Source organism: Hydra vulgaris, chromosome 03, assembly GCF_038396675.1.
Source record: "Hydra vulgaris chromosome 03, alternate assembly HydraT2T_AEP".
Taxonomy (NCBI): domain Eukaryota; kingdom Metazoa; phylum Cnidaria; class Hydrozoa; order Anthoathecata; family Hydridae; genus Hydra; species Hydra vulgaris.
The window spans coordinates 6,167,501-6,181,377 of record NC_088922.1 but is presented as its reverse complement, the minus strand read 5'-3'; the positions used below and the strand labels follow the sequence as shown (position 1 = coordinate 6,181,377).

The window sequence follows — 13,877 nt, the reverse complement described above, 5'->3', positions numbered from 1 at the left end:
ATTTCAACTACTCAAAAAATAACAACTGCCATCGTAGTTATAGTTTAACAGAATAGAAGAAAATTAATCATTTTTGTAAGGTAAGTTGTCATAAAATTCATGGCAATCCTTGGGTATAACATTTTTTAACTGTTGTAAATGATCATATTTTGATTTTGAGATCGGCAATGTTTCAGTAAAGAGTTGTGGTGGAATCACTGGTTGAACTCTTTTTGGTCTTTGTGGTAATTGTTTAGATAGTTCATCGAAACTTAGTTCGAAATCTATGGTACCATTGGGATTGTATTTTAGAACTCTGATATCAACCACACATTTTGCCCCAGTACCTCTTCCAGGACGGATTGTATCATAAATAAGTTAGCTTTTAATACTGTAATCTTTAAAAAATGTATGGTCATACCATTGCTTCCTCGTATGAAGATGGATTGCGTCTAGCTTCTTTGGTAACTAAAGAGTATTGACTAGGTAAAAATATTTCAAGGTGTTTTAACTTTCTTTCTATTACCGAATGAACAGAATCTACCTCCATTTGAGTATGACCCTTTTCTAAAAATTTTTGTGTGATAACTACTTTTTTTTGCATTGCCAATTGCAGAAGTGCGTTCGAAACAATGGCATTTCTATTTTGTGATGTACATCCATCAGTAAAAATTATGACATCTTTTGGGGATTCATCGATGATTTTATTTAAATAAACAACAAAAAATGAAGCGTAAGTTGATGGCTTTAAATCAGTTGTTGTTTCATCAAACCAACAACACTTTACTTTATTAGTGCCAAGATTGTATATTGTAAAATTATGAACCATCAGTTTTGTTTTGAAATACAATGCATCAATGAATGGCATGGCCATGCAGTATCATTATGTCTTTTTGTTGTATCCCTATTAGATTTTTCTCCAAGCCATTAGTGTGTCCACTCTAAGTGTCCACTCTTTAATACCCAACGTTCCTAAAAACGTCTTTAAACATACTCTCATTTTGTTGTATTTAATTTAAAATAATAGACTTTTGTTATACTTCGCCTTGTATTAGCCCTTTCAGTAGTTTTTCTTTTAGTCAATTTTTTATCAACTAAAGATAAAACAAAGATTTTCTTGGCTTTCGAGCTCATCTCCCAAAATTTTTTAAAAATATCTAGTCTTACACTTTCTGTAAACTTTTTGCAGTTAATCACATTACTTTTTAGGCATTTGTTCGATTTACAAGCCTCTCCAAGTTTTCGCGCAGGTTTTACAGCGTCTTGTAAAAAATTTTCCTCACCAGTCTTTCTAAAACCTATGTATTCATGACCTAGCATTCTCAAATTCTTATTCCTAAATCTTTTTGAAGACATTTGTTCTGCTTTTCTTTTTTTTTCCTAGATTTAACTGCTACTTCAGGTTTCAAATTTCTTTCATGAAAAAAATCGTTATTGCTGTCTATTGATTGAATGAAAGCTATCTCTGTTCAACATTTGTTATTTCAGAGATTGGATTGTTATTTGGATCAGCAACAGAATCATCTACTGAAAAATCAAAAGTTGGTAATTCATTTGGTGAACTATTGTTTTCAGTATGTACAAACTCTGCAAAAAGATATGGTAAATTATCAGTCATTTTCTTAAAAGCTTTTAATGTCATAACTTGATGTATTTTATCTTCTCGACAAGAGTTTTTTGTTATTCGACATTTTAATTTATAATCTAAAAAAATTTAGCAATATTAATATAGAAAAAATATTCATAACGATTTATATACTTAGGTGATATTTTTAAATAAAAAATGCATTTATATAAATTAGCTAACATACAAAATGTTCACCTTACAATATTCAGTCATTATTAATGACTGAATATTGTAAGGTGAACCGTGCTAATGACATTAAGATGAAAATTTAAACTAAAAATTTTTTTAAATGCTTATTTTATTTAAAATGCTAATATTAACAAAACGAATAGACTCCCATCATATTTAATTTAGAAGTAGGAAACTAATCCTACACAAGAGGTATAGTCCTGCAATTATATAGATAGTAAAAATAAATTTAAAAAAAGTATTATTAATCGACAAAAAAATGTAAACTAACACTTTTCTCTTAATAAAAACATGATCGCGCATATTTGTTTTTTTTAAAAAAAACAATAAAACTTAATGAGGCAACTTTTTTTTAAAGACACGTTTTTTTTGTAATAAGAATTTTACAAAAGTGGAAGACAAACAAAAAAAAGTTTTTTCTTTATTACACTTGTATATAGATAATAAAACAAAAACTTACCTGATGCAGTGTTGATTATTTTCAATTATAAACCGAATTTAACAATACCTCAAATTACCAAAAACATTACAGATACGCTCGAGATGATAACCGATCACATACGCGGTACTGATATTTATTGGCCCCAGATACGCAGTATTGTTCTTGGGCAATAACATGCATTCTATAGGTCTAATAAAAGTAAGTTCAATATTGTCGGATGCTGATTAGAATCCTGCATGCATTTCCCAAGAAATCTCAAATTGGCTACATTTGTCAGATACGCGGTATTATCCAATGCTAGTTTCGCGAGTTTGCACTATCCCCGACGATATGCGGTACACAAAACCTTTGGCATACACTGATAGCTAGATGACAAATTGTACTTAGGACAAGATTGTCATTGTCCCAGTTAGTTCTCTGTAGGAGAAAGCAATGAGAATTTTATTTTTATGTTTATTTCAAGTGCCCCAAGAAGTCCTAAAGGTCTTATAACAGAAAAAGCTTTTGAAAAGAAGTTCATGCATTGATGTAGTTATTCTATTAAATTTGAACAATAAAAACAAATAAATTTATACAATTATTGACAAAAAAAAAAAAAAAAAAAAAAAAGTTAATAATATAATAATATTGAATGCTAGTTACTATAATTTACCTATTATTATTCAATATAATTTAAAAAGTTTATTTCTAAATAAATAAATAATAGAATTTGTTTCACTCAATTTCACTTAATATTATAAAAATAATCATAGTCTTGAAGTTATTTATTCTTAATTAATTTAATTATATACATAATTAAAAAAAAAAAATTCTATTTTTAATTATTATTTAATTGATAATAATTTTATTTTTTAGTTTTTCAGTTTAATTTTATGTTTTTAGACCATTAGTTTTAAAATTTTATTTTTCAATTTTTCTCTTTTGTATAGATTTTTAAGCTTTTTTTTCTTTTCTTCTTCTTAATTTTAATGTCAAGTTTAGTGTAGTTTTTTCAGCAACCAAACACCTTTGCTATTTACAACTTTGAATAAGACACATACCTACCAGAAGAACAATTACAATTTGAAACAAAAAAATTTATTAAAAAAAAAAAATCATGTAAAATACCCAAACAAACACACTTGGGTAAATAGTTTGCAAAATAAAAAAAAACAAATATTTTAATAAAAATATTTAAAAATAAACAAAGATCTCAGAATGGTGCCTGTTGTAATCATTTGCATAAGGATAATTCTTAAAACCATTAAGACGATTTCTGATAGCTTTTTAATGTATTTGTGAAAATTACACAATAGTTATAAAAAGCTATGTTAGGAAAGCCCTTTATGAAGAAAGTAAAACTTTTATATCCATCATCTAAATGCATTCCTTTTTTATGTTTGTATTAACTAACACATAAACATATATTTAAGTTATGTGAAAGAAATAATCCTTGACTGCAAAATTCAGACCTTTTACTAATTCATCATAGATCTTTGTGTTATGAAGTAAACATTATATAATATTTGAATTTAAAAAAAAAAATTTACTAACCTGATCTACTCCTGAATCTCCATGAGTATAAAAACAGGAAAAACATGTTTAGGATAACACAGCTTAATTTTATATCCAAAGTTAATTTAAATTCTTTTAACTATGTTTGCAAAAAAAAAAATATTTAAGAAACAAAGAAATAAGAGATACAAATTACTTACAAATAATTTATAAAAACTTTCATTTTGAAAACCTAACTACTATTTGCTATTTTGATTTTTATTAGTAAGCAGTTGACTTATGCCATTATCTTAACTTACTCAGAAATTATTTAAAATATTTTATATTTACTCAAGTTAAGACATAACTTCCTCTTTTTGATTCCTCTAATTTGATTTTTGGTATGAATTAGAGTTTATTATTTTGAGCATTTGATTCTAAAAAGGAGGTGGTAGGTTGTTGTTTATAGTATGTAAAATAAGGTTATGTAAAAATAAATTATTTTGACTTTTCACAATGGAATTTTGACAAAAAGTCAATAGTTCTTACCTAATAATAAGTTAATAATTTAAGACTTTAATTCCTAAATTATATGAATATAAAAATAAAAACATACGAAAGACTGCTTATATGAATCAGCTTTAAGATTGCCAGGTTTACTTATAAAAATTAACTTTTTTACATGACAAACGGGCTAGGGCCCAGTTAACTGAAAGTTTACTGGTTTTAAGTGAAGTACCACTAAGGTGAGACTTTTTTTTTCTTACCCTTCTCTGAATATTAAGATAAATAAATCATGTCATTTATTTTACTGAACATAGATGTTTATGATTGTTTTTAAAATCAATTAAATAGAAGTGCATAAAAATATTGATTTTTTAGTCAACACATATAACCGAGCTAGCCTGATTTAAATGAACAGCCTCTAAAGAACAAAAGAAAACCCAGCTTTTATAATAAATAAAACAGAATTCTTTTCTTCACAATTAAAAAATATACAATTTGTGGCTTTTTCATAGTTTCAATTTTTACAAGAGACAAAAGTATAAGAAAGTTTTATTACAAAATAAGTGGTTTAATTATTTGATTTCAATCAAATCATCACTGTATAATGAAGTCGCGAGTTGTAACTTATCTTCATCATCATCAAGAGGAAGATCTCTTACACAAATAAAGTCATTACTGTTCATGACTGATGTTATAGCTTGTGCAAAATGAATGGGTAGCTTTAATGAAAACACCTAGATAAAATACATTAAGATAAAAAATAAATACATCACAACTAAACAACAAATAAATTGTATTAAATTACAAACAGTATATAGAATGAGAAATTTCAGAATCTCTAGTTAAACTAAGACTAAAAGTCTCGGAAATCTAAAAAACGATTAGTTGATTCTTAATTTTAAAGAGAAAAAAACTAGCTATAATTAAAAAATAGAAACAAAATTAATTCATATATGTGATCTCAATTGAATACAGAAGTCACTACCTACACTTGAATAATAAATGATGGAATTTCAAAAACCAATTAACATTAAATCATTTTTAAGTTATTTATCAGAATAAAGAACTCCAGGTTAGAAAACATTAGACATCACAATCTTGAATGTTATTTTTTTACTTAAAAAAATTTCAAAACATTTTTTTAATTCTAGAACTTCTAAAAATTTTAGAATCCAGCTTAAAAAAAAAGAGCTATAAAGCCCTATATCTTTCTCTGAAATTTCTCATTGCTAAATGCATTACAAAAAGTTGTCATGCTTTAATGAATCACAAATAATGAACTTGTTTTATTTTCAGTAGGTTTTAAACAAATTATGTAAAATATTTCATACATCTCTTGAAAGATCATGACCACTCATGTGAGTTTCTCTATTATTATTTAAAGAATGCACTATTTTAATGCAAGGTTCATCATCATGTACAGAAGCATCGTCATCATCATCATCTTCCTCATCTTCATTTCCTTCTATTAAGGTTCCATCTTTTTTATCTGAAGATTTTTTATTGCTTTTAGGTGATTTTTCTTCTTTTTCATTTTTTACAGTTTCTTCTTCTTCCTATAATTTATAAGACTATATTTATAGCAACAGCATATGAAACATAAAAAACAACAGCCAAAATATATTATATTAATAGCAGTATATCAGCCATAATGCATTAGATATTTAGCTCATACCATAAATAACAGACACCAGTATATCTAAAAAAATATTTTTACTTAGTGAATTATTCTGATGCATGTGTAATAGATATTCAAAACTTGGTAGGCACTTTCATTTATAAAGATATTTTAAGCTATAAAAATATAGCAATGTAAAAATTGCATCACCATCAGAATGTCTCAGAAAAGGATTATCAAATTAAAAAAACAAAAACCTACTCCTATTTTAAAGATCTGTTGAAAATAGCAGTTGTTTGTTGGCAAGTAGACCCGCTTTAAGATAAAAAAAATCCGCTTTAAGATAAAAAAAACCTGCAGGTAATATAAAAATCAACAAAACAACACAGAACTAGAAACTTTCCCAGATATAAAATGAAGTAAGGATTGGGAGAGATCAGCATGCTAGACATAATTGAAAGCCTTAGACAAGTGTCGCAAGGATTATTGCTCTTAGCAACAGTCAATGTGACACTGCTTTGATGAACAATAAAAATTTTTAGTTATAACAGTTAACAAGTTATCAGTAGAATGCCAGGATCAAAATCTGTATTGGGGTTAGGAGTAAGTTGTTAGACTAAAACTAGTTCAAATGAGAAAAAACTTTAGCATCGGAAGCTAAAGTGATATGGATGTGGATTATCCTGGCAGTTTGAAATAGACGCTGATTGGCATGGTAGTTTGAAATGACAGGAAAAATAGTCAATAGATCTATTAGATGAGTTAGAGAATAATTTTAGAAATATATAGAAAGCAGTATTTAGAAATCAGAATGTTTAAAATCAGTATTTAGTAACCAGTATGATTGAAAACAGTACAAAGGGAACACTAAGCGCCAAGACAAGCTTTGTTCATATATTAATTTAACTTAGAGAAATTATATTTTAGGATGAAAAAACATTATTTTCAACGGTGTATTTTTTTTTGATTTATGCAAGTCTAATTCATGGTTTTAACATGGTCAATAAAAATAAGTAGTTGTTAAAGTTAAACAAAATTTTAATTTTTCGGTTTTCCCTTTTTATAAATCTTAAAAAACTTTAAAAAATACTTTAATTATAGCTTGCTAAAAAACTAAATATAACTTGCTAAAAATTTAACAACTTGTTGAATAAAATACTGATGTTTATAGAGATAAATTATCAATGAATGCATTATTTTGATAGAATAATAAAAAACAACCTTGTACGAATAACTATAATCAAAAAACTAAAACAATGTATACATTGTTTAAATAAGCTTCAGAATGTAAAATAGCCTGATATCCTGATGTAGAAGCATGTAAAATATTTATTTTAATTAGCTTTCATACTGTGCTCTCCTATGCAAACAGTAGGAAACTGGCCCTATATATAAACTTATATTAAGTATAATACCTGTATAAAAACCATAAGATCATTAAGTCAGACTTATATTTGTTTTATCTAAAAATAATAATAATAATAACCTAATATAAAGAAGATATATAAATTCAAAAATAATCCAGAAATTTGCTATAACCAAGTTACTTTTATAAAACCTTAAAACCAAAATAATATTTTTTTAAATAAAGATATTTTTTCTTGGATATAGTGAAAAACAATACAAATAAATTTGATTTGACAACTGAAATTTTCTATTTTGTTAATGCCTCATTAAATAATTTGTTTTGTAAAGTTATTAAAAACTTATTTTCTAATTTTATTTACGAAGAATCAACATAAAAATAAACTTGTCTTGAAACTTATTGAACCCTCTTAAGAGCGAGAAAGCAGTGGAATGAAGACAAAAAAATCCTTAGATTGCACGAGCCAAAAAAATAGAAAGACAAGAGAGATTTCTAAAGCACTAATGTTCAGTAAAAAAATAATTTAATGGCAAGCTAGCATCAAGTGATGCTAACTCGGTTGAGCAGCAACCATGGTGGTATTTATAGAAAAGAAGAAAAGATGCAACCTTACAATGAATACTATAATTTAATATAATTTAATTAAAGGATAAATACTATAACTATAGGAATAATAAAATCAAAAAAATTAATATTTAAAATTATTAATTAATATTTAAAAATTATTAATATTTAAAAATTTATTATTTACTCAAATATTATGAAACAAGTGAACATATTTTAAAAGCATTTCGTATAGAGATCTCAGAATGGTGCCTGTTATAATCATAAGCATAAGAAAACATCTTAAAACCATTAAAACAATTTTAGAATACTTTTTAATGTATTTGTGAAAATCACGCAATAGTTATAAAAAGCGATGTAAGGAAAGCCCTTTATGAAGAAAGTATAACTTTTACATCCATCATCCAATGCATTCCGTTTTATTTTTGTACAAATGGACACAATAACATATAAACAAGTTTTGTGAAAGAAGATTCTTTAACTGTTGTTCAGACCTTTTACTAATTCATCATTGATCTCCATTAAAGTAAACCTTAGATATATAAAGTAAATATTAGTAACAAAAGGTGCATTGATTTCAAACCTCATCTTCTTCTGAATCATTATCTCCAATGGTATTATCAGCTTCATCAGTTTCTTCTTGATCATAATATACAGGACGAACATGCTCAGGATAACGCAGCTTGATTTTACTATCCAATGTTGGAGATTTAAACTCATTTAACTGTTCTGTAAAAAAAGACAAGAACAGAGTTTTAAAACAAGCATAAACAATGATAGAACTAAGATAAACCATAAAAAGAATTTGGACCAGAAAATACAACTTGATAAAATATTAAATGATTCTTTAAAAAAATATTTACTAATAACTATACGAAGTATAGCTTTTGCATGTAAGAAATCTAAACTAACCTTAGAATAATTTTTAGAAATAATAAATTTTGAAAAAAAAATATTCGTAATACAAGTTTTGTAAAAATTTTACAAAACTTGTATTACCAATATTTTTTGTAATCACAATTAAAACCTTTATCATAAGACATTGCAGAAAAAATAATTCTTTAAAAAAAGCATACAAAAAACCATGCCAAAAATACCTTCCTTCACTACATGTCCAAATGGAGGTAGACGACTTGCCATAAAATCATATGACATCATATCAGCTGCAGTGTTAACATCAATATGGTCAATGAGTTTTGACAAATGTTTTTTAACGCTATCTTTAAATTTTTTAACCTTTTCATTATTTTCATTACTTGACAACTTAGATTCTTTACCATCTTCATCAAAATATTTGCTAAAGTTCTTTGCTGTTCCTAAATATGAGAGATAGTTAATTGGCAACCCACGCCTGAAATTAACATCATTCTCCAAAGCACTATCAATTGCTTGAGAAACAGCAATACTCATGAAATCTCCTAATGTACTAAAAAAAAAAATTCAATAAACCAACAATATTAGATTTTTTTTTTAAATTTTAAAATGTAAAGCACAAAATATAACAAGAAACATGAAAACAAAAACATGCTTGTTCTGATATGTTGACAAAGTAATGTGAGTAGAATAACTTTCTCCCACTGATCTCGCTTGATGTATTGTTCCACGAGGGAAATAAAGTAAATCACCAGGCTATGAAAAGAAAGTATTTCCTTAATTTATTAATTCAAATAATCTTTTTCTTTAAATAAAGTTGATTATAACCTCAAGAGTGAGCTCCATTATTGGTTCTCCAATGCTATCTTGAGAAAGATCTTGAGTATAATCACGAGATAGCTCAACCATTGGTTTATAAAGTTTCCAATGTTTAGTACCTTCTAACTGTAATATAAAAACCTAGAACACAAAATCAAAAATTTGTATATATCTATACTATGTTTCCTAATCTAGAAATTAAAAAACAAGGACACAATAGCATACAACGAACATAGTTAATGTTGTAATTTGATTTAAATTTAATAAAAATTTGTTAACATTACACTTAATATCAATTTTAGAAATCTGAATGCAGGAGCATACTAGTTCCACAAAGAGATCATTAAAGGGTAATAAAAGTTAACAAAATATTTTTTCACATCTTACACTTAAATTCATCAACAGGTTTTTAATTCTATTTAATTATCTTACATAATTTAATTAATTTTACGTAGATATAAAATAATTTTAAAAAGATATAAAATAGTTTTACATAGACAAAAGTACATTTGTATTAAAAACCAAGTTAGGCGTCATATTTTTAATAATACGTGAAGTGATAACAAAGACCAAGGCGCAATTTCGTTTTATAATATAGCAAAACAATATAACTAGTAAAATCGTCATCACATCAAGCAATAACTAGTGAAATTATCAACCAACTCTTATATTAGGTTTAACTGTCAATGATTAAACTGTCACAGTTTATATAAACCAGCTGCACTTTTGTGTGAATATTAGGTAGTTTTATTATTGAAACTTACTGCTTTTATTTATTATTAAAATTATTTTTTTCTTTTCTTTTGTCTACTTATCTGTTACAATTTTTAGTTCAGGTTTTTTATATGACGCATTAATGCAATATTAAAGATCAAAGTTTACATATTTTTTTAAATTTGTTATGCAAATGTTTAATTGAAATTAAATTTTTTGTTTTGTTTGAAACGTCTGTGTACTCAATTGATTAGTTATTTATAAAAAAATTAATTTAGTTGTGTGCATTTAACCTTTTAAATATAATTGTTATATAGTATATAATAATTTTATCTTTTAAAGAAAAATTAATCAAGGGGATACCAAAAAATTAATAACTCCTGTATAATATAAGTTAACTTCATATTAATCTTAATAATTAATTAAAGTTCATGTTATAAAAAATATTATAAGAATTTAGTTGATATTTTTGTCAATTTAAAGCATGATGAAGTGTTATTATTTTGTGTCAGTAACTAAAAACATATTGTGTTGAACTATGGAATGTTGAGGAAAATGGTTCTGCCACACAGATATGACCATTGTCAGTTGTAAATTACTCAAATAATGCTAAAATTGGTAAATTATTTTATCTCATACTTTCTATGTTAATTTTACAAATGATAAATACTTTCAATTTGAAGGCGTTTTTCTAAAAAAGTATAAGTTAAGGTTTCCTAACTTTAAATTGTGGAAAACAGCCGCTATAAATTAATTATGTAACAGACCGACCATAACCCGTATTACAGATTTCTTTGTGCTAGTTATAATTAATATAACATGAAAACTAATATATTGCCTGCAACTTTTGCAAATAAATAAAATATTGCAAGTTTAGTTGAACTATAGTCAATCCTGTCACTATAGCATTGTGTTTAAAAACAATAAGATACCTCAACATCATCACAATGAGGTGCAAGACCTTGAGATTCTTTAGGTGTAATATACACATTTGATCCAACAAGACAACCAAAATATGTCTCCATTTTTTCCATTAGTTGCCACAAGACAGTCTACATAAATTAGTATAGGTTAACATTTGAAATTTATAGAATAGCAAAAAGATAAAAAAAAAACTATTACTAAAAAAAATTCCTTCCATAGTATATTAAGAAATTAACTTTTCTAAAAAACTTATTATAAGAATAATTTACACTAATAGTTATATTTTTTAGCCTAATCTTTTATCAATAACTTTAATGCTCAAAAACTTGGGGCAACTATTTTTGTGTAAAATAATAAAATCAATTTACTAATATAACTTGCCCCATAGCGTTGAGGTTGATGTAATTGAAATGTTGCATGTTTGTCATTCATAAGTTTGTCAAATTTATCAACAGTCAAACATCCATCTTCATTTAAAAGTTCTTTTTCATTATCTACATATCGACAAACATTTACATCTGTTTCAAACTCTAACTCATGGGCAGCAAGTATTTCCTTCATAGATGACAAAGAAAATAAATCTCCATAATAACCTAAAAATATTGAGAATAACAAAAATATAATATTTATTTTAAAGTATTTACATCAACATCAAAAAACGGGTTAAATGGGCTTTAGAAAAAATTACACACAGAATACTTACAGAAACTAACCTATTTATTATTATAAAAACATTTGCGTTTTTTTATCATCAAAGTTAGCCCCAGATTTTTAATCTATGATCTTAATTATTGCTATTAACCACATCTGTGTTATTAAACACAAATGTTTTAAACTATAGCTTTTTTTAGATCATACTATCGATATATAAAAATTAAAATACGCAGAGTTACACATCAAAATTGTTAATCAAAACTTTGCTACAAAGAAAGCTCTTTTTTTGCAACAAAAAATGTTCTCTTAAATATTTTGTAAAAAGGTTACCATGGTCATATGATTAACCAATACTCAGGTCATGCTGGCATCAAAAAGACTTTTCTCTCAAAAAAAAAGGTTCTTAAATATATATTAAAAATTAACAAAAAAACAACTGTTATTTTAAAATAAACTTTATATAGTGTAGTGCAAATTTATAACCTCACCAAATAAATATAAATAAGTATAAATAAATGATCACAACTAAATTATTCAACCGCTTAGCACCTAACTTGATTAATATTTCATTTGCAATGCTGTCTGGTTTCATTTCGTTAATTGATTACAATATTTTAGAAAAATGATGGTGCAAATATATATTCTCATTTCAAATTTGTTTAACAAAATTTGATGTTATTTTTTATTTGAATTTATTATTAATTCTTTGTTTTATTGCCACAATAATAAATAACCAAAATATTCGATTTGGCATACTTTCCTAATTTTTCTGAGATCAGTATAAGATATGTTCTTCTAAAAATCTAAAATTGATTCTTTAATTCATCGACATTTGATAAGCATGTCAATTCCAAATTAGCTCCAATTTGTCTTGCGGAGACAGTGCAGTTACCTGCGACGCACACAATTATCTCAGCTGATGACCTGCAAGCACCCGTCTTCTTCAAATTTAATGCTTTGTGCAATAGTTTGTTGGATCATTGACATAACTATCAAATGTGGTGAGCTTTTCAGCTTGCAAGCGATTGTCCTATTTGATAAACACAATGACCTGTAGGCTTCAATTTTGCCTTTTTATTCATTAGAGAGTGTAATTGCTCTTTGTACTTGTTAAAATGTATTTAATTGAATAAATTTAATTTGAAAAAAGAATTCACTGCTACCTATTTTATAACTTTTAGTGTAATTTAGAAAATGAAGTTATAAGTATACACCTAGGTATATTTTAATGATTCTTTAATTTGAATTAAAGTATAAATAGATTTAATTGAAGAACTTTGTTTATTTCAAAAAATGATCTACTAGTAGAATTTTATCAACAATCTCTGAAAGCTGCTTTCACAGATTCTATACAGGTGAGCAGGGTTTTGGAGCCAAGGTCAAAAAAATGGCTCCAGCCTCTGGCTCTATTAAAATTTGTAGCTCTAGCTTTTGAGCAGCTCCGAAGAAAACATTTCAAAATTATTAATGAGTATTAATGTTTGTATTCATCTTTATATTGTTATTAGAATACATGTATTGTATTATAATTAGCATGTAATCTAAAAAAAGCAAGAATGTAATTAAAAAATTGAAACAATAAAATTAACAAAAAGAAAATTTTTAAAATTAATAACAATAATACATGTGCTCAAATAAGTTTTGACTAACTTTTAAACAAATCAGACTTTTTTTTCCCTTTGAGGAATACAATTTTTTGAACAAACTTTATTTGTGATTATAACTTCTATTTATAACTTTATCCATTTTCATAAAAAGAATGATTACAGTAACTAATTATTATAGTAAATTATGTACAGCAGTAAAATATAGCTTAGTTTTTTAACTTTTTTTAAAATTAAACATACGTAAACAAGCCTTCTCAGGTGATGCGTGCGGTTGGACGCCTATATGACCAATATGACCAACTTGGCCATGGTTTTTTGCATATATCAATAATTAGTATGTTTTTTGATACTCTGCTGAAAATACCAAACTAATTTAGAGAGAAAATTAAAAATAAACAAACCATAAACTGAAAAGAGAAACAAACTTAATGAATGATAGAATAAATAAAAGATATATCAGAGAAAATATAAGCATAAAATTAAAATATTTTTTTAATTTAGAAGCACCTCAAATAACATTG

General features: G+C 25.9%; 1 protein-coding gene across 1 annotated transcript in view; it reads right to left on the bottom strand.

The window, feature by feature from the left end:
* Positions 1-4,659: 4,659 nt before the first annotated feature.
* Positions 4,660-13,877, bottom strand: part of LOC100212596 (ribosomal oxygenase 2) — a 16,578-nt gene continuing 7,360 nt past the window's right edge. Inside the window, exons 3-10 of the mRNA XM_065792153.1 lie at positions 11,477-11,688; positions 11,104-11,223; positions 9,467-9,598; positions 9,294-9,394; positions 8,863-9,191; positions 8,349-8,494; positions 5,549-5,773; positions 4,660-4,951 (exon numbers count right to left, since the gene is read on the bottom strand). Coding sequence (XP_065648225.1) covers positions 4,790-4,951; positions 5,549-5,773; positions 8,349-8,494; positions 8,863-9,191; positions 9,294-9,394; positions 9,467-9,598; positions 11,104-11,223; positions 11,477-11,688 — 1,427 coding nt within the window. The 3' untranslated portion in view covers positions 4,660-4,789. The remainder of the gene's footprint in view (positions 4,952-5,548; positions 5,774-8,348; positions 8,495-8,862; positions 9,192-9,293; positions 9,395-9,466; positions 9,599-11,103; positions 11,224-11,476; positions 11,689-13,877) is intronic.